Raw genomic sequence first — 21,244 nt, 5'->3', positions numbered from 1 at the left:
AGGCAAACGTGATGATTCCCAATTCCCCACTGCTCATCAGGAGCAGCATTCAGTGCTTTAAACAGCCACAGTCACCACACTGCAGAGACAGACCCCCACGTATGCCACAGGAGGAGCTTCTGGAATCCCCTGAAAGGAAGGAATCGTAAATGAGGAATTAGCATTACGTCAAAATATGCAGCAAAATAAGAGTCTGAAAACAAAGGGATTTGCCAGGCAAGCTGTATGAACCTCCAGGGAAGCAAATGACCTGATTTTCATGAGGTCTCTCCTGAGCGCCCTGTCTTGCCATGCTCCCAGGACACATCCTCTTTGCTCCAGCACCTCAGTTCCTGCCTCTCTAGGAATCACAGAATCATAGAATTTGTTAAGGGATTGGAATGGACCTTGAAGATCATCTGTTCCCAAGCCACTCTGCCATGGGGAGGAACACCTCCTGCTGGACTCAGTCATTTAAGGCTTTATTCAACCCAGTCTTGAACACTGCCAGCGTTGGAGCATCCTCAACCTCCTTCAGCAGCCTGTGCCTCACCAGCCCCATAGTAAAAGATTCCTTCCCAGTATTTTACCTAAATTTCCCCTCTTTCAATCTGTACGCATTTCTCCTTGCCCTAATCTCTGCAGTCCCTAACAGAGTCCCTGTCCAGCTTCCTTCTTCAGATACTGGAAGGTTGGCTGTGAGGAAGGTTGTCATTCCAGGGTGTCATTCCCGGTACCCCCTCCAGGCTGCCTGGTTCCCCCTGCCCTGCTAGGGTGTCATTGCCGGTTCCGGGTGTCATTCCCGGTACCCCCTGCCCTGCTGGGGTGTCATTCCCGGTTCCGGGTGTCATTCCTGGTTCCCCCTGCCCGGCTGGGGTGTCATTGCCAGTACCCCCTGCCCTGTTGGGGTGTCATTCCCGGTTCCGGCTGTCATTCCCGGTTCCTCCTCCCTGCCCTGCTGGGGTGTCATTCCCGGTACCCCCTGCCCTGCTGGGGTGTCATTCCCGGTTCCTCCTCCCTGCCCTGCTGGGGTGTCATTCCCGGTTCCCCCCGCCGTGCCCGGCCCTCAGAGCCCGCCTGGGCCGGGCCAACAGCGCCACCTGGCGGCGGGCGCGTGAGGCGCGGCCGGCCCTCAGGGGCGAGCGAGGGCGCGGCCCTGCCCCGGGGGACACGGCGGGACACAGCCACAGCGACACGGCCGGCCCTCAACCACGGAAAAGCCCCGAGTGCTGAGGTGTCCCCCTGCACTGCACCGAGGAGGGCTGCTGCTCCTCCACATCGTGTTATAACACAGCGTGTTGCCTCCCGGCAGGAAATTCCTGACACAGAAGGACAAGGAAAGCATCTTCACCATGGACCACTTCCCTCTGTGGTACCGCAGAGCGGCCGAGCATCCCCCCGGCAGCTTCATCTACAGCATTGTCTCCGAAGACGATTCAGGTAACCCCAGCCTGAGCACAGAGCAGAAAGAAAGCCTTCCACACCTTGCATCCCACACTGCTCCATCCCGATCCCTTTACCGCTGAGACCTGCCCTCTTGGCGGAGAGCTCGTGGCCAAGGCACTGATGGCAGCTGGAAGATGACACTGCAAGGTGTGGAGAAGGCAGTCAGGAATGAGTGATGAGGGCTGCAGAGGAGGAGAAGGATGGAAAGTGGCATGGGCATGGAAATGGACACAGAAATGGACATGCAGGGAAGCAGGAGCTGGGAGAACACAGGCTACTTGTGGTGCTGGAATACACGCGAAACATGAGAAGGGAACAGGACAGGTATTGCAGAAGGAATGAGACACGTAGGTGTGGCCAGGCTTGGGAAGGAACAACATCAGCCCTGCTGGACAGTAACAGCTGGCACTGGTGAGGGACCAGCAAACAGTCTAAGTTTAGAGAGTGTCAATGTTTCCATCACCACTTTCCATGATAGGAAAGGATGGGTTTGTTATGGAAGATGGTGGAGGGAAAGGGTGGAGGGGAAGGCTTTTTTCATAGCACTGGTGTCCTGCATCCTTCTAATCCTAGTACTAGAGTATGGCATCTCTTGTTCAGCAAAGAAGTGTTTGAACTGAACACAGAAGAAAGCAAGGAGTGGCTTTTCAATATCTCTTGCTTAGGGTGTTGGTTCCTGTGAATATGCAGGGCCAGCCAGGACCTTCTCAAAGGCTGGAAGAGAGCAGAAGGGCCTAAAAACAAACAAGCAAAACAAAATACTCATGTGAGAGTCCTCCACAGAAGGCAGAAATCCCCTCTGTGCTCCTGCCTGGCCCCTAGCTCTCCATCTCTGTCACGGAGCTCAGCACTGTAGCTGTTAAAGCTTTTTGTGGCACAGTGGTGGGAGTCTGGTGGGTGGGAAAGCAAGTAGCAAAGAGAAGAAAACCAGCCTGGGAGGCAAGAGATGAACGAGGATGTAAAGGAATGGAAAGAGAAAATACTTGAAACCTACATAAGCCTCTCTCTCCCCACCACTCTTACATCTCACTTAAAAGGCAAGTGTGGAGAGAGGGGGAGAGATGGCAGGAGGGACCTTTTACGCCCCTGCAAGCCATGGCATCTGCTCTTTAGAGCAGTGTGGGTTGGAAAACCAGGCAATGACACCCTGTGGGACTTCCTAGGACAGCAATTACCCAGGCCACAGTAGTCACTGCTGGCTAAACATTGGGGTTGTGGCTTGCTCTAGCTTTCTAAGAAGTCACAGCTATTTTTGGATCAAGACAGAGGACAAGCAGTTGGCATTGTTCTTTGTTTTACACGGCCATGGGTCAGAAGCTTCAATCAAGTCCAGAACCCCACTCACCTGGAAACCCTGCAGGTACCTTGTAAAAAGCAGCACTTGGCCCTGAAGACCTTGTGCCCTAAACTGTAAGGGAGATTAGTCTTTAAGGATGAGCAGCTGGGCTCAGAGAGACTGTGATTCATGGGATCACACAATATGCCTGGAAAGGCTCAGGAAATAATACCCAGTGGTTCACTGTAAAGCAGAGTCCAGGCCCTTCCATATCATCTGATGAAACAGGGCTGCCCCACATTTAAGCCGAAATAGGCCACCCAGTTTCTTATTAAATTCTGTCAGATGCTGAAATCCCCTTTTCATGTTTTCCACAAGTCCCCTGCTGGGACAGGAGGTTTTCATGGCAGATGGATTTCTAATCATCTAAGAAGGAAAAGCCCAAGAGCTCTCTGTTGGGGAGGAAGTGGCTGCATGTCATCAGAATCATTTATGTACAGCACCTCCTTCCAGTGGCCAGAAGTCTCAGAAATAAAAGAGCAGCAGGGAAGCCTTTGTATGTCAAGTAGAACTGTTCTTGAAGCCCAGATTTTTCATGTGTTGGGTAGTTTTTTTTTTTTTTTCCTAGAGACCCTAAGTGTATTTTGCTTCTTTGTCTTGTCCTAGAACAAGAAATTTGAGGTTCACCATAAAGGCAGGATCATGCTCAGGGCATGTATTTATTTCATAAAGATTTTACTGCTTTAGACACACTTGAGCAGGTTAATCTGGCTTCAATCAAAAACCAAAAAATAGTGAGAGCCTGCAAGCTAAACTGTGGTAGGCATTGAATTGTGCTCTGGACACACCTAGAATGATGAAGGCAGACATGGAAAGCAGTAACAAATGCTGGAGTTGTGGGGAAGGAAAGAATCCCTGACCCATCTGGATTTCCACAGAGCATGCAAGGAGGGAACCAGGTGCAGACTACACAGAATCAGACTGGCCTTCAAGCTGTCCCCTGGCAGTTCCCAAAGAGGTGCCCCAGCTGAAGCTAATCTAATCACTTAAAAAAAATATTACAAAAATGGAATCTGCCACGTGGAAAACTGCAGGCTGAAATAACTGCACTGAGAAAGAGAGATAGATGGGGTTCAGTTGCTTGAGCCTAGCTAGCCCTATGATTTTAAATGCCCCATGGGAGCTCAGAGATCTGCACAGGGCTGACAGATGTGTCCCAGGACCTACAGGATGCTTAAAGCAGCAGCTCAAGGATAATTGGGGGACCCTGGGGCATAAGGGAGTTCAGGCAACAAATTCCCAGAAGAGTTTGTTTTTGAAATGGAGTGCACTCTGGAAGCACCTGGAAGTGCTGTATCTGCAGTTTGTAGAGCTGCCCTGGCCTGGTTACGAGTTAGGCATAAGCCTGGCCTTTGCTGTGCAGGTGTTACCAGAATTACCTGTCCTGCTTCTCTTCTGGCCACAGAGTTTAGATGGTGCACTCAGCAGAGCAGCTCTCTGACCTAAGAGAAGCTCTACATGTCCAAAAGAGAGGAGGCCAAACCTTCATATTTTATATACAGAATCATGGAATGTTTTGGGCTGAAATGGACCTTAAAGGTCACTTAGTTCCACAGCCCTTGCCATGGGCAGGGATGTCTTCCATGAGACCAGGTTGCTCAACCCGCCCACCCATCCATGCAGCCATGGACACTTCCTTTATGCTGAGGATGCCACTTTTATCATGAGCCATAGAAAAGATAAAAATACAATCTACTTATAGCCCATTAGGCTGCTTTTGTGTCTTGATGCAGCCCTCGAAATTCTGGGATGTTTCAGAGTTGAGGCATATGTACATGCTGTCCTGAATGGGAAATTGTGTGGGCAAGCTGTTCCTGCTGCATTTTTATGCTTCTCTGGGGGTAAGCTAACCAAGGCTGCTGTATTTGTGTCTTGACAGAGGGGGGTGGCCTGCCAAAAGTGGTGACAGTGAGCACGGCTGTGTCTGTGTCTGTGGACGGGAAGATGGGAATTGCTGCAGGTAGGACATGCTGGTTTCTCTTTTTATCTTGAATGGAAAGGCTGCATCTTGCCTTGAGTGTGGGAGCTGAGAGCTGTTAGCTTGTCATTCAAGGGAAGTGACAGGAGCCACAATAGCTTGTGGTATTGAGAACTAGGCTAAACAGAGAATAATGGAACAGGTACTGAATGGCTGACAGGCTTCTGAAAGGGAAATGGGCTGTTTGAATGGAAGCTTCCCATCTCCAGTGCTGGTGAATTTATGGATTGAGACTTTCTCTGGAGTAGGTTGGGAAGTCCCTGCAGGTTTAAATATTTGCAGAAAATGTTTTTGACTTTGGAACAGCATCATGTGTATGTGTCTCCATTGTTATCTCAAATGAAAAATAACTTCTGCTGGTGGAATGGGCATGTTGCTGGAACTCCAACTCACACCTATAGATTGCCAAAGTTATTGTTGTATCTGAGCTTTAAACTCCTTTTGGCAGACCTTCACTAGACTGCATCTTCTTTTGGAAAATTCATGCAGCACATTATTTCCAAAAAATGCTTTTCCCAAAGCTTTTGAAGATTTACCATTTTCTGTACTGGTGGCTTCAGCCTTTATGGAAGTACACTAAGCTCAGAAGTGAAAAACAGCAGCCATTTAACAAAACAAACCAGCCTTATCAGTAACCCTGGCACCATATCCAACTTAATCACTCAGAATAGGAATACTGGGGTAAGAGAAGATGTAGCTCCATGGAAATTGTTTTAGACCTGGAAACAGTGATTAAAGGAAGAGGCTGATGGAACAGGTAATGGAATAATTATATTAACTTCATCTGATGAAGCATTCCTTAATTTCCAGGATTTCAGTAAATTCTAGCAGACAGCGATACTCTTTAATTATCACCTGGGCATTGAGAAAGTACTTACAAGCTGAAGGAATGTTCTGAAGTAGAACATTTCACTCTTATGCTCAAAATTATTATGACGTCTGCCCAAAGACACCTATGAACAGTGATGGTTTCAGCAAAGTTCACATTAATAGGTGCTTGGATGATAGAACCTGCTCTCAAACTGATACCAACTGACACTGATATACCCAGCAGAAAATGAAAGAGCATTGGAACCGCACCAAGGGCCTCTGTACACCACTGAAACATTTTTCTAAGCATTAATTTCAGAGAAGAACATTTTTTTAAAAATAAGTTTGTTTTTATGATCTTTTTCCTTCTCTTTCCTGACCTGTGGATTAGAGCAGAAGCACACAGGCAGTTGATCTGTGTTGTGGTTCAAGCCCAGCTGGAAATTAAGCACCACACAGCTGCTCACCCAACCTCCCTCTCACCCTTCCACCCCAGTGACTTCAGTAGGAGAATCAAACTAAAATTTGCAGTTTGAGATAAGAGCAGTTTAATAATTGAAAATTAAGTAAAACACAATATTAATGGTAAATCATGATGATGATTAAAAAATAATAATTAAAAGAGAAAAACAAGCAATGCAAGATACAATTGCTCACCACTCACTGACCCATGCCAGACGTCTCTTCCCAAACCCAGACTGCTACCTCTTCTGGGTAACTCCCCCCAGTTTCTACAGTGGACATGATGTTCTGTGGTGTAGAATTTCCCTTTGGTCAGCTCAGGTCACCTGTCCAAGCTTTGGTCCCTGCAAGTTTCCTTTGTTCACTTCCTCACTGGCAGAGCATGAGACAAGGAAAAAAGCCCTTGACTTAGAATAAACACTAAGCAAAAAACCAAAACATTCTCATTATGAATTCAAAACACAGCACTCTAACAGGCACTGAGAAGAAATTAACTCCACCCTAGCTGAAACCAGGACAGTCTGTCACTCAGCATAAATACGAGGAAGGAAACTTCTCTGTGGAAGCGCTGCAGCAAGAGCAAGTGGCAGGAGGGTCTGGGCCTGACAGAGCCATTTCTCTTCTGTCAGCAGCGTTTTTCACAACCCTTGTGGAGATTTCCACCCACTCACTTACGCTGAATACTGTCTGTGTGGACATCCTGTGAAGGGGCAGGATCCTTTGCAGAGGGTGGAGGAAAGAGCAGAGGATAGGGAAACAAATCGTGTTAAAACAATAACAATAAGGTGAAAAATCTGTCATTTTTGGAAATGATACAGAACCAGTTTTCTCACAGGAAACCACAGTAGTTGAGACACAGAAGTGAATTTTCAATTGCCTTTGTTCCTTAAAGGTACCATGGTCCCTGTCCCTAGCAGGTGCGTTAGGTGACCTGACCACAAGCATCTTCTGCTACTCTCACACATGGTGGGTGTTCTTCATTCCTGGTTTCTCATGCTTTGATGAAAACAGCCCATCTCTGATCCATGGTGTGGTGGGCTAAATGATAGTATCGGGGCATACACTCTCACCCAGAGGGTCCAAAGTTCTTCATGTCCCCAGCTGTAGCCTCCATTGACTTCAGCAGGAGCACGAGGGTTTGCCAAGGTAGGTTCCATGTACTGGCTTGGGTGTTAGTTTACACCATGTTTGGGGGGTTCAGGGAAGAAAAATGTGCTCTATTACCATTTTTTTTTGTTTCCAGTAGTGACAAGGTTCGTCATCTGAATCTTTCATAGTAGAAGTAATTTAAATAACAAGTCATATTACCAACTGAAGTGCTATTTTTTCTTGAGGATGTCAGCTTAGAGAGTAAGGATGTAGATCTCACATAATTTCCCCTCACAGTAATATAATTATCCTGAATGGCTAGATCTTGATTCTAGGGGACTGTGAGGGGCTACAGCAGAAATGATGCTAGGCAGAGCTGCGACATCATCCTGGGTACAGGAGAAGGGTGAAGGAAGGGGAGGGAGTGTGGAGGCACACAAGAGGCAATCAGAGCAGAATGAGATGCAGATTGTTGTTATTGTTATTCTGATGGCATCAGCCCTTACTGGGACTGATACCATGGTAATTTAGTTACGATGCTACCAGAAGTTTGGTGCCTAGCACTGGATCACAGAAAGCCAAATATCTGGGTAGACTTGTAGTCTCTGAATAAATCCAGCCACAGTTCTGTAAAAGAGGAACAACAGAGACTTTTTAAGTGCCCCTCTAAAAGAACCAGTGGTATGAACTGGCCTGTCATTCTGCCACTGATCATTACTGTCACTTGTTTGACTTGATGGTGCTGGAGGGGATTTGTAAGCACTTTGAAATGTTCACTATGCATGCAGGGAAAAATTAAGCTCCAGGATTAACAGCCATGCTCACGGGGAGGGAGCACCCCCAGTGCCCCCATGGGGAGAATGCCAGTGACAGGGAGCATTGGGCCCCTTTTCTTCTGGCAGATGAATGGCAGTCCCCAGCCAGGGCAGAGTAAGGCAAACTGGTGAAATCAAATGTCCACGAAGATGACACAGGCCTGGCTGCTGTCAGGGAGTGAGGGAGCAGTCAGATGGGATTAGAGAGTTGCAGTCTGGAGAAGGGATGGAGGGGGAAGCACCAGGGCCTCCTTCCTCCCATTTCAGTCTGTCTCAGCTCAGTAGGAAATCCCAGAATGGGTTTGAGGATGAGTCCAAGCTGCTCCTCTTGCCATTAGAGATGCTACTCCACGCTCCAGGTGGAGAGGTGGCCGAATTCAGGAGGCCAAGGAAGTGTCCTTTGCCCTGCCCTATCCTCACCCCTTTTCATCCACCCCTCTCCCTCCCCCATGGGCCTGGGAGGGGTGCACAAGGGGTTCAGGGTACACATGGATTTCTTGGAGGACATAGTGGAGCTAAGGCAGGGCCCACTTGTGTGAGCTGAGTCACTGTGGTCTCCTGTGGGAAGCCACACAGGCAACCCTGGCTTGACTATACCTGTTTCTTGGATGACTATCATCTACCTGCTATATTGTGCTTTGGCACTTGAAAGCACTATGAAAACATTAAGTAATGCCTGGATGATTAATTATCATTAATTAGAAGGCAGCTATTCTCCTGGGATGTCAGTCCAGTAATTTTCGCGCACACTAAGTGCGTTGGAAATGAGAAATAAGGAATGGTGATGGCATTCTCCCCAAGCCATGTCCTGCCCCAGATAGCACTGTCATCTGCTCCCTCCCTGAGTCAGTAGCCTGGGGCTTTCTGGTCCTCAGGCTGCAAGGCAGAAATCACATGGAGTTGCTGACAGAAGCTTTTAGTGATTTAAAGCCTCAGTGAAACTGCTGGAATCTGTGCAGGAGTTCAGCTGTCACTTTGGGCTGTGGATGACGTCTCTTTCATTGCCTGACCTTCTGGCTGTTCAGCTTCTGGGGCTGTCAGCTGGCTGCCAATCCCAACAGGAACAGGTAGGATAAGGTTCCCTGCCATAGCTGTCACATGGCAGGGATGGGAAACAGACAATAGGGCATGCACATGGTGCCCAGGAAAAATAATCCAAATGGGCACTTGCGAGATGCAGGTTTATGTTATTCAACACTTCTCTCCTCTTGATATTGGAAGTAGTTGTACTTACCAGCAGTTATTGGACCATAGTGAAATCATTATCCCATGACAACAGCAATTCATGCAGATGTATTTGGGGAGAGCACCAGGCAAGCTCAAACCCGGGGCAGAGGAGAAATGTTATCTCTATTTTAAAGACAGAGTTTCGGGGCACTGAGTTATGAAGACCAGTATTTTCAGAAAAGCTCTGTACTCACAGCAGGAGCAGATTTTAAAAAAATATTTTGATTTTTTTTTTCAAAAGAATTTGAAAATCAATCAGTCTGAAAAGTTGGTAATGGGGAGTAATTTTGCCATTTTACCTCTGGTTAAAATCAGTCTGATGCAGCTCTTCATTTGAAAAGCAATTCCTGGCCAGCTTGATGTCTCTCCGTCCCTTCCTTGATCTCCAGTTTTGGCTACCTGCTGTCTGCTACTAGCAAGCAGGAGCAGGAGATGCAGGTGTCTTTCAGCAGGGCTGTTGCTGTGGCATGTTTTCAAGCTAATCTGCCCACAATTCTGTATTCCTACAGTTTTGTTGCTTGGATCCAACCTTCTCTCTGGAAAGTGACAGTAGCATCAGTAGAAGCTGTTAAAATGCATGGAAATAAGCTCTAATAGCATAAGCACCTTTTCCATGGAAATAGCTGCATATAAACTGGAGAATTGAAATTATTTCACTAGGCTGGTTCAGAAAGCAGCATTAGGCTACCCATATAAAATATGAGGATAGCTGATCTCTTGAATGTGTGCTGCAGTATTCTGAAGGAATGCTGTCCCTCTTTTTGTGCCAGAGTTTTCTCAGTGCTGAAACTTCCATGAGCCCCTGAGGCATCACCAGGTGCCTTTATGGAAATCATGGTCCTGCTGGCATGCAGTGGTAGGGTGGATAAAAAGGAAGACAACTCATTTTCAGCCCATCACCTGCTATGTCTGGTCTCTCCCTGATGCCAGCCCCTTCTGGCAATCCCCAAAGCCGGAGCAGTTTCTCACGCATCCATTTGATCCCACAAAACCAGAGACGTCTGAACAGGCTGTGCCCTGGCAATGCCCTGCTCGTAAGGCAGAAATGCTGCTGATTTTAATGCTGCCAGGAGCTGTGACTTCTCCACCTCTCAGGACATCCGTCTGGGGGCTGCTGTCAGTGGGGACACACTTGGCTGGCCTAAGGGTTGAGCCACTACTCCAATGTCACAGTGTCCCCATGACACGTTAGTGTGCCAAAACCAGTGTCTCTCGCACTCCTCATCTGCCTACCTGCCACTCACTGCATTGTGCTTACACACCGAGCCTTGGGGGGTACCTGTGAGAACCCAGGCTGCTTTTTGGGGTGTTTCTGGGGCACACACAAGCTGTTCCACAAGGTAAAGTGAGCTGGTTGCATTTCTTTGCGCTGGCTCTGGTCTTAAAACTTTGCCTTTTGTCAAGGTTTGGCAGCAGTGCTGGGGCCACGTGGTTCCCTTTTCAGAGCTGATTATCCTCCCACCGGGTCAGTGAGCAGGCAGAGAGAGCAACATCTGCCTGCAGAACTCCAGATAGATGTCTGCATGCATAGATAGTAACTGGGGACAAGAGGGACAAATAAGTCTATTTTGACCTCAAAAGAATGCTAAAAATAGTCATATGAGGCATCTTTCATAGCATTCTGCTCACCCTGGCTGGACCTTAGCAATTTCTTTTTCTTCCATGGTGTTTGTGCTGTCTGCATAGGCTGTAAGATCTTCAACATGGGGACCATGCCTCCCCTCTGTGTGTGCAGACATGGTCTGTTATCTTGGGATGAGGTCTTGTCTGGAGAAAAACTGAAGACAATAGCAAATTCAGTAGAGTAAGTATTTCTTTGTAGTCTCTGCTGAGTACCTGACTTTGTACGCTGTACCACTTAGCAGGTAAAAAGCTCTAAGGGAGTGAGCCTGCCTTCCTCAGCCCATGCAGTGCCTCACCTAGCACAGACCCTGGGGCTAGGTTCCTGTGCTCAGCGCTTTCAGGGAATTTTCTCAGTGGGACCCCAACAGAAAATTGTGAGTGATGAGTTTTCCCATTTGGGGTCTGGTGAGGCATCTGTGCCAGGATATCCTCAGCCCTGTTCCAGGCTGGAGCTCCAGCCCAGGACCCCATTCTTGCCTGTGTGTAGCAGAAATCTTGTTGCCTAAGGTTATCCATCACTGCCGCCTCTACAGCTCCTCTGATTGCCATGGCTGTCACTCTTGAAGTGAAAAGAGCCCTTGACACTGACTCAGGAGAGACTTGCATATAGCTGGATTTTTTAGATTGGCACTCAGTGCCTTTGCCGTGTTACCTTTGCTTGCAAATTATTTGATATCATTTTAATTCTGAGCCGAATTAGAGCAGTGCATGGGTTGCCATAGCAACCATTACCTTGTGCCTTTTGGTCTGACTCATTGCAGACAATTACTCTTGCGCTCCAGGATTCACAGATGTGATAGGAGAAGAATCATGTGCTGGGCTTTCAACTTTTTTTGCTTTTAATTTCCTTCCCAGCCTCTCTTCCATTAACTCCTGCCTACCTAGCATCAGCAGGGCCCTGTGTCCCCACCCTGGGGCGCTCGTGGGAGTTGGATGTGATGATAAATGATGTGTGAGGTGATTTGTGCATGCATGTGTGTATCTGCATACATAAACAGCTGCTCTACAGTGTGTTGTGAGATCCCTGGGCTGCCTGTGTGCACATCTTGCTGGGGATGTGCACAGACACTGAGAACCACGCAGCAATTTGCACTTCTTCCTGTCTGTGCTGTTTTCCAGATAGGGACAGGATTGATCCCTATGGCCATGGAGTTCTACCCGGTGTGCAGGGGCTGCCAGTAAGCACTGGGTATTTGGGGGCACTGACAAAGTGCCAGGGTCATGAATGGTGCATGACCTTCCATTTGAAGCTGTGAGAAGATCCACAGGGTGCCAAGCTGACACCCCTGACACCACCTGAATCTCTGTGTGAATGCAAGGCCAGTTCATTACCTTGCTCGCATCTATCCCCCCAGTTCCCCATGTATGTCATGCAGTGTGCTGTTGTCTGTAGTCTTAGCACAGGGTATAACTGATGTCCTGAGCTGTATTAGCACCTACAGTTCAACAGAGGAACAAAGCCACGTGAGAAGATATTGAAAAGGATCACATGAGCAGTCTGTAGATGTGAGGATGAAGGTGGTAAATGTCACAGCAGAGGAGGTTATAGGAAATGTCTTGTATGGTGGTTTAGCTTAAATTCAGCCAAGGCAGAAGCAGACAAGTTTTGCAGGGTGAGAACCACAGAAACTTAGCAGAGCTGAGTACAGCTCCAGCCTCCTCCTAAGATACATTTTTTTTTAGCCACTAAAGTCATCCTGAATTCTTATTCTCCTGCCCTACCTATCACCTAAGGCAAAAATCTTTGTAATGGGATTCTGACTGCCATCCCTTTCCCTTCACAAGACCTTTTTCTTCTCTTCCTTTCTCTCACTGGGGCACAGAAACCCCACTCACAGGATCACAGATAATTCTGGTTAGATGGCACCTTTACACTCTGCTGCCCCGTGTGTGGAGGGTGCTGCTTACTCGTAGCACTGCTTTCACAGGCAGCAGTGCAAAGTCTGGAGTGTGGGGATAGAGCAGATGAGCTTTTGGGGACAGTGTGAAGCCCCCATTTTTGTGAGAATCCTGATGCTCTTGCCCTCCGTCTGTCTGTGACGGCAAGCAGCTGCTTAAGCTGGCTCTGCAGAGAGACTGCGTGGAATGGAAAAAAGGCAGACAGCAAAGAAGGCTGACTTGACCAGCCCTGCCCCACCCTGCCCTCCCTTAGAGGTCAGAATTGTAGGGATAAAGTGAGGATTGCTTACATGTCAAGCTGAGCTAGACCTTGCAAAGGTTGAAACAAACAGCATAATATTCTTCAGCTGTTTGGGGAATTAAAAAAAAAAGAAACAAGTAGGGTCACTTCTGGTCAATAAGAGTGAAGTTGGGATCAAGGAGTCTATAGTCTGAGCAAAAACTAAAGAAGACTCAGTGGCCAAGGTATTGATAAAGACAGAAATATCCTTGGGGAAAGAAACAAGCTGAGTGCTGTGAATGAGCAGCTCAAGCTGCTTAGTGCGCTCACAGTGTTGGGCCTGGGTGCTTTCTGGCCCTGGGAGAGGAAAACAAACACTTACAGCAAAGAGCTTTTTTCAACTCTGCACACAGTGGTGACACCATGCAGTCTGCAAAAGTGAAATTTTAACAATTAGAATTAAAGAAAGATGAGAAAGTTTGTCAGTCTCAAACTTTTAAGCATGACCTCTGCAACATTTGTAGTACTTCAGAGGAGAACTTGAAGGAAAGTGTAATTATTACCAAGCAGTTAGGGGAAAAGGGAGTCAGACAATGAGTTTTTCAGTGCTGGATAACACCAGTCCGAGCCAACATCTTTCTTTCAAATGACTGTTTTCCTGGAAGGCAGAAGAAATTCCAAAGGTCTTATCTCTCTATTTCAGTAAAGTATTGAACATAAGAAGCAATTAGTTAGACTGGAGAAGATCAAGAGAGGCAGAGGAGTTGTAAGGGGCAGGGAGAGAGAAGTTCAGTCTGGGATGACAGCAGCAGCAAGATCACCTATCAAAGTCTAGCAATGTGTTACTTGTCACACTCTCCATGATCACCCATGGGATAAGCCTTTGCTAATATTAACCTGAGATCCTGATTCAGGTAGCTTGAGAGAGTGAGAGAGTATCCTGATTATTCAACACTAGAAGGCATTACTAGTACAGGGAAGGACCAGGATAGTGCAGAGGAAGCCTTGCTTGACCTTGGCAGGAGGACCAGAAACAGAATGAATTTCAGTAGTACGACAGACGAGGTCATGTGCTTGACAGCTAATAATAGAAATCTTCTGTAAGCTGGGAACTCTGAGAGATTTGGCAAAGAGCACAGCAAGCAGGACTGGAGGCAGTCCTTGTCTTTTGGGAACTGTTGAGCCAGTTTTGCCAAGTCTCAGTGAGGATCCTCTGTGTGGATCCTGTGTAAGCTGTATTGCGCCCTGATGCACACATTAAATTCAGGGAACCATTGTCATCTGCCAAGACCTGGTCTGAGAACCTTGCTGAAATGGAGCTGGATAGACTTAAAGAAAGGATCTATCCTGAGAAAGCTCGGGGAAAAAAAGGCTGTGATCTTCTGTATTAGGGGATGGGGCCGTGGTGGTGAGTCACAGTGTGATGTGGTTATGGACAAAGCAAACACTGTTCTAGGGCCTAGGGAGATATTCCCAGTGGGAAAATACATTGATGCTTCCACTCAGAGCCCTGTGAGACCTCTCCTCTGGTCTGTGTTACAGTTTGGTCAAAGGAGTATGGGCTGAGACAGGAGCAGACAGGATGGGCAGATGATGAGAGGAATGGGAAGTCTCATGTGAGAGGACCCTCGAGTACCCAGCTTGTTTAACCACGTGCAACCAAGGACAAAGCAGATAGGATTGCTGTAATGCTGCAGCTTGGAGAACACATTTAAACTAAAGCACACAGTTGTACGGAGATAGTGTAGTACAGACAGGCCAGCAAAATAATTAGGGTGCAAAACTAGAAGTGGGTTTCTGTCTGGCAGGGTTATGCAGCTTTACCCAGAATCTGAGGTATAAAGACAACAGATTTAAGCTGGAGCTTAAAAAGTGTGTAAGAAAGTGGTGGTGCCTTGAACGGAAAGAGCTGAGACTGTTAACCTGGAGTCCCTTGAGCAGGGAACAGCGGAAGTCCCTGGTCTCACCATGTCAGAAAAGAAACCCAGCAACAAGCAAGGTAAGCACTCAGGGAACTTCTGAGTCCCTGCAGCATTCCCCTTGGGCACAAGGCTGGGCATATTTACTCTATAGTTCCCACACTCCATGATTTTAATCATGACTAAATAAAAATAATACAGCTAAAAGCCCCAGCACAGCACCTGGGAGGCCAGAAGCTAGGGCTGACCTAAACCCCTCTCTCAGCCTTTGACATTGTGGTGGTTTCTCTTGATTGCTTTGGGTTTTGCAAAGTAAAGAACAGTGAGTAGAAAACCCCTGTTTACGATAACAAACCCTTAAAAAGCAGATGGGGATGTGGGCGCTGGTTGTTTTGTGACAGTTGAGTAGACCAGAGCAGGGAGAATCAGAGAAGCAGCTGGTCACAGGCACTCATTGAAAAGTGGATGATCAGTCACAAGAAGACAAAAATAAGGGAGAAAGAATAAATGGGGAATGCAAGACATTCATGTCTAGTGAGAGATATGTGAAAAGACACCATCTGAGGCTGTGAGTGGATGAAGTGGAAAATGCTAGAAGGGGATCATCCTTTTAAATAAAGGGCTAGATTTGCTCATGCCAAGAACTGTATAAATCTGGAGGCTCATGTTTAAAATGCACTGAATTGATACTACTGTCAAGGTAGGATCAGAACCACTTACCCATAATCTGCCTTCCTCAAAATTACTTGTTAGGGTTTTGTCCTAGCATTTACATTTACCTCCATCTTTAAAGCAGGAACAATGTTCACACAGCCTAGTCAGTGTACTGTGAGACATTCTTTGGTGGGAAGGAGTAAAGTGGCAAAAGTCGTGCAGTGTCTACAGTATAGAGCACAGGTGCTGATGGATGAGGAGAATACTTCTAAAAGGAGGGGAAAAAAGCTGGAAGCAGTGTGACAGTAGGCTCCAGTGTTGTTCCAGAGGTGAGAAAATGCTTTCAGTGAAAGACTTAATGAACTCAATCTGCCTATTGTACCTAAAAGAAAACAGAGAGATTATTTGATTTAGAGTATAAAGTGCCTCTACAGAGAGAGCTGCTGGTTACTGAAGGTTTATTTTTCTTTAATATAGTGGAGAGAGTGACAAAAGCAGAAAAACCAAACAAATTCACACGAGTTAGTAAGCATGAATGCTAACAATGAGCATGAACAGGTATTATGAGAAGATGCCAAGGGAAACAATATTTTTCCCTTTCTTGAATGTTTTTCAAATCAAAGGTAGATGCCTTTCTGGAATATTCAGCTTAGCTGCATGTAAATACTCATTGTTGTTGGTCTTTCTACAGGATAGCTTTACTAATTTCTGTTTCATAAGCTAAACAGATTGAGCTTTTTCAGCTTTTCACAGGAAGGCATTTCCTGCCACCCCCAAATAATGCTTGTGGTTCTTTTCCACACAGTTTTCAAGTAGCGTGCGATACACAGAAGGTCAGACTGGATGATCTAAAGTCCCTTCTGGCCTTTATATTCTCTGAATCTCTGCCTCTGTGAATTCATTAATGTTTGCAAGCTCCCAGAGAGCTGCCAAAGGCAAGCACTATAGAAATGCAAAGCATTGTTGTTACTCTGCATATTTCCCTTGAGCTTTAAACGGAGCTGGTTGAATGTCGCAGGGTATGTGTGTGTATATTCCCTCAAATGAAACACCTGCATTCCTCACTCCTGCAGTGCCCTTTCTGAGCTGATTTTCTGCAACTGTGCTAACAAACAAGTTTATTCCCAAGTTAGGACTCAGAAAAAGCAAATGCAAAGGGGCAAATCTCGGCCTAGAGCTCCAAGCAGAGAGCGGCACGTTGTTGTCCTGGCCCACCGCCTCCCTCTATGCAAGGCAGAGTTATTGTTAGCATCATGCTCTGCTTTCTCCTTGGCTCCAGGTGCCTCTGCCAGGCTGCAGCACAGCAGAACTGTGGGAAACACAGATCTGGCCCCTGTTGGGTGCTTTTTCCCCATTCTCTGAAGGGAGAAGAGCTGTGGGGATGCTGCCTTGGCCCCAGGTTTCTAGGGCTGCAACTGATGTGGAGAGCACCCCAGAATGACGAAGGAAATGTTTATTTACTCACATTTCATTCTGTAATTGTATTCATGGCTAAAGGCTTGTTGTATTGCCCATTATTCTTGGAGGGAAGTGTTTTTGACCCTCAGAAATCCCATGCTAGGACTTAGATTTATCTGGTTGTAGGATAGAAGCTGACCCTCTGGCCTGTGCTTCCAGTCAGCGCTAGCAAACACTCTTCAAGCCAGCACAGTGGGCTGCTGATGGATTACATACTGAGGAGGAATCCTTTTTTTACCTGTTGTATGTGGAGAATTACATGGTTATTATATAGGGTGTTATACGTGTGCATGAGTAGGTATGTAAGCAGGACAAATACATTGGTTCATATGAAATAGTCAAATCAAATGGTAATAAATCAAATTGCAGATAATCGCAGCCTGTTCACAGATAGTTCATGAACTGAAAAAGCCTAGAGTCATCAGATGAGTGTGTTGGCTTTGCTTTTTTTCTGCTCTGTGTTGCTGGTATAATATGAAGTGCTGAGTAGTATTTGTGTGCACTCCCCTACCTATCTGGCAAAATTAGATTAAACTATGTGTCATAGACACCATGCTATTAAACAATAATGGTGACTCTCCTGCAGCACTTACCTTTTTAGCAGAACAGATGCCTCAGCTGTGAGCGGATTATGAGTAGCTGGGTTCTGCTCCCATTTTCTCTCTGAAGAGCAGACTGAGCATGGCAGGATGACTGAGTACAGCAGCGTGAGCAGGGTGGCACAGGGGTTTGCTCATGATGGGGTTTAACATCCTTCACAGTTTCACACGCGTCAGGATCTTATTCTTACAGCAAGGGAATGTGATGAATTGTGTATGCTTAGCACTGAAAGTGGCCAAGTGGGGAATTTAAACTTCTTAGCCATGTGTGATAGACCTAGCCAGAGAGCAGCTGGTGGAGAGACTCTTTTAGCTCTAGGGGTAACAGCTTGTGTACTGGGGGTGCAATAGGATTAGATAGCAATTTCCATCCATTTTGAAATAACCTTGCTCAAGACGGTCAGGAATCTGGAGATGTAGGAACCCATAGCTCCCTATTTGTTACATTACGTTCTAATTAAAAAAAAAAAAATTAAAAAAAGAGCTTTTGGAATCAAATTTGACCTGAATATAACTCCATTGGCTCCTGCGTTCTTACACTAGGGATTAATTTGGCCCTTTCTACTTTTATGTAATGAGCTGATTGCCACAGTATCTTATCCTTGTTACACAATCACCCTTGTCTGGCTGTGTCCCTGCAGCTTTCTGTGTGTGTGTTTCTAGATCTAGGGTCTCACCTTCACTGCCTGTGTTTAGTCCTAGAGCCTCACCCTGACTTACACTGATACAGTCTGTGTGTGTGGCACGCTCACAGTGTGTCCAGACAAGAATATGTCTGTGGGAATTGAGGGGTTTTCTGGCTGTCTGTGTCCCTGTGGTGTTTGCTTCTGCAGGGGATAGGGAAAGAGTGAATGGTACAACCAGAGATCCCATTTAAACAAGAAGGAGCATAGGAAAATACATTCTTTATTATTATTCTGTAACAACAAGCCAGAAATATAATATACCTTTAAAAATTTTCTGTCTCATGCCAAAGAAACCTCCATTCAATCATTTTAGAAAATCTTGTCGCTCTCCCTCAAGCGGTAACAAAAAAGAAAAAAGGAATTACCAGTGCCATCTGTTCCCTGCAAGGGATGTGCCTGCCTGCCCCACAGCTGGATGTGTAGGGGAAGGGGAGCGGAGGGAGCAGGAGGGGTGTTCCTGGTGGCCCTGCCAGCCCTACATCGCCCTGGCATGTCTTGGACCTGCCAGCCCCACAAGACCTTTTCCTGAGGACAGGCACCTGCAGGTGTCACTGGAGCAGCTGCCTGCATCCAGGGGGATTCCCCCCACATCCAGCCACACCTGCAGGGACAACAGGAGCTGCTGTCCCCACACACAGAGGAACCCACTGGCTGGGCACACAAGGAGTCTCATTTTGCACCCAGCATCCCAAAGAGCTCCGTTTCTGCCTGCTGTGTGTTCCCTGCAGTGCCTGTGGGCAGTACAGCAGCTCAGTCTCACCAGGGCAGCCTGATTTCCAGGTGTGCTGGGGAATGGAGAAAGACCCAGTTTGCAAACAGTGCCATGAAGAAGGCTCTTCCCAGTGAGCCCTGGTACTCTACTCTGCATGCAGAAGGACAGGTCCTCATCCTGCCAAACAGAGTATTTGTTTCCAGCAGGACTCCTCCTAGCCAGCCTTCGTGTTTCCCAGCAACACTCAGTTCTCCCCTTTCCTGTCTTCTTTCCTTGGGTGGGTTTCTAAACATAGCACTCCCTTGTCTAGGGTTGAGATAAATCCAGACTCTCTGCTGTATAAATTAAAACAAAAAAAAAGAGAGGATGGGCAAGGTCATCACCAGCCCCACAACACAGGATATAGAAAATATTATTAGCAACAAAGAAAAATTGGTCAGGGCAGGAGGAAGTCACAGGGAAGGTACAGGGAAAGGAGGATTTCATACCCTCAACCCCTGCATTGTCCCCTACCTTCTTCCCATTCATTTCACCTCTTGTCTGTTCCCTTAAAAACAGTCTCTCCTATCACACACACACACGTGCACACACACACACACACACACACACACATAGATCCCATTTGTTTTGTGCAATATGTCACCATTATTTGATGCAAGTAAAATATAGATCTATAAATATACCGCTCTGACTCAAGTCCCATTTCAAGTATGATTGCGGAGTCCAGTATGGTAAAGGGAGAGGTTCCCCTGAGAGGGAGGTTGGGGAGAGGTTTGGATCCAGCAGGCAGAGCCTGATCCTGGCTTGCTGGGAATGTGGAGCAGCAGTATCACGCATCCGGAGTCTGCAGTGCACCAGTTCTGCCCTTCAGAGTGGGCTACACTTGGAGCAGATGGGATAGTTGGGGTGGCTGGGGGACGAGTCCTTCCTCCTCACATTTCACCAGCCCCCCTCCTTCTCTTCCTCTTCCCCACAGTGTGCTGGAAGCGGGGGGAAAGTGTGTGTGCGTACCGGTGGGTGGGCTGACTGCTTCTCCCAGTTCTTCCTTCATGGCAGCCTGATCTTCTGCTTCCCTGAAGAACATCCTCCTCCTCTGCCCCATGCATCCCTGTGTGCAGGGAAGTCATGCTAAAACAGTCCAGAGCATCCTGCCTCCCCGGCTCTGGTGACCCTGGGTAGACCAGGAGGGATTCTGCCGCTCCAGGCTTGGAATAATGATGTTGTGTGCCCAGGGGTCAGTACAAGCACCTGTCTGGGACCAGAAGGAGTGAGGAGCCAGCGTGCACTGCTTGCACAGGGATGCAGTCACAGTGAGCAGGAGGGCTGTGACATGTCCGACAGCACTGGGATTCAGATGGAGCAGGTGGAAGAGGTGATATGCCCTGGCAGGGCCACCTGCAGAGCATGCAGGGCTCTGAACACAGGTTCCTCGTGAAATACCCTGCAAAGCTGGGCTGCCTGCCAGCTTGTTTCCTGATGGCAGGGATCACACCATCCACAGGCACTGTGGATGCACGACCTCCGGTGTCATCTTCCTCGCCCAGGAATACCCACTGTGACGGGTTAGAGCAGGTTACCATGGCAATGTGCACTCTCCCCTGGAGACAGCATTTTATCCCACTGCCAGTGATACAAAATGAGTCCTTATGTTGAGTTCCTTTCATGTTTTTTCCCCTCTCACTTTTTTTTTTTCCCTGTCAGGTCAGAATGAGCTAAGACTAATAGGAGGCACTGCAGTCTGAGGGCTTTAAAATCTGGTTGGGGCAGTCACCCTACGTGACAGTGGCAGTGTGCATGGCTGTGTGTGTCACTGGACACCCCAGTGATGGTGAAGGGTGTGCATGTGGGCTCTGCTGCCTTCCAGACCTTCCTGGGCTCTCCCACATTTGCCATGCTGTGCTCCAGGTTCCAGCCTTCACCTCAAGACCCTCCAGAGCTCTGTCCACTCTTTTTGGCCACCACAGCTGCATCATCCTGTTCCACACACAGTGCTGGCCCCTGTGCCAGGCATGGCAGCTCCTGGGTTGTGTGACTTCTTCCCCTGACACCTTCCCCTAGCTTATGCTCCTGGTAAGCCACCTCCTCCTCTAGTCTTTCCTGATGACCCACTTCTGATCTGCCAATCAAACATTTCTAAATGGAGGATTCCCTCCATTCCCCCCTTACTCTCTCCATTTATTAGAGAAGACGTAAAATAGATTAGAACACGCTGGTTTTTTTTCATGCTGTGTACTTATTTCCACAGACTGGTGCTGTAATCTCAATAACTTTGCCTCTCTGCATCCTCTGCTGCCAGTCCCCACTGGCTCTGCACTATGGCTGAGATGTTTTT

The 21,244-nt window shown here is 47.3% G+C and overlaps 1 protein-coding gene across 2 annotated transcripts in view; it reads left to right on the top strand.

The window, feature by feature from the left end:
- The window catches only part of CACNA2D4 (calcium voltage-gated channel auxiliary subunit alpha2delta 4), a 117,804-nt gene that overhangs the window by 47,213 nt on the left and 49,347 nt on the right, over window positions 1–21,244 (top strand). For both annotated transcript variants that reach the window (XM_033057445.1, XM_033057446.1), the window contains exons 25-26: window positions 1,292–1,419; window positions 4,641–4,721. In XM_033057445.1, the coding sequence (XP_032913336.1) occupies window positions 1,292–1,419; window positions 4,641–4,721 (209 nt within the window). The remainder of the gene's footprint in view (window positions 1–1,291; window positions 1,420–4,640; window positions 4,722–21,244) is intronic.

Source organism: Catharus ustulatus, chromosome 4, assembly GCF_009819885.2.
Source record: "Catharus ustulatus isolate bCatUst1 chromosome 4, bCatUst1.pri.v2, whole genome shotgun sequence".
NCBI classification, from domain to species: domain Eukaryota; kingdom Metazoa; phylum Chordata; class Aves; order Passeriformes; family Turdidae; genus Catharus; species Catharus ustulatus.
Note: the sequence above shows the minus strand (reverse complement) of the source record. Positions and strands in the feature narration are given on the sequence as shown.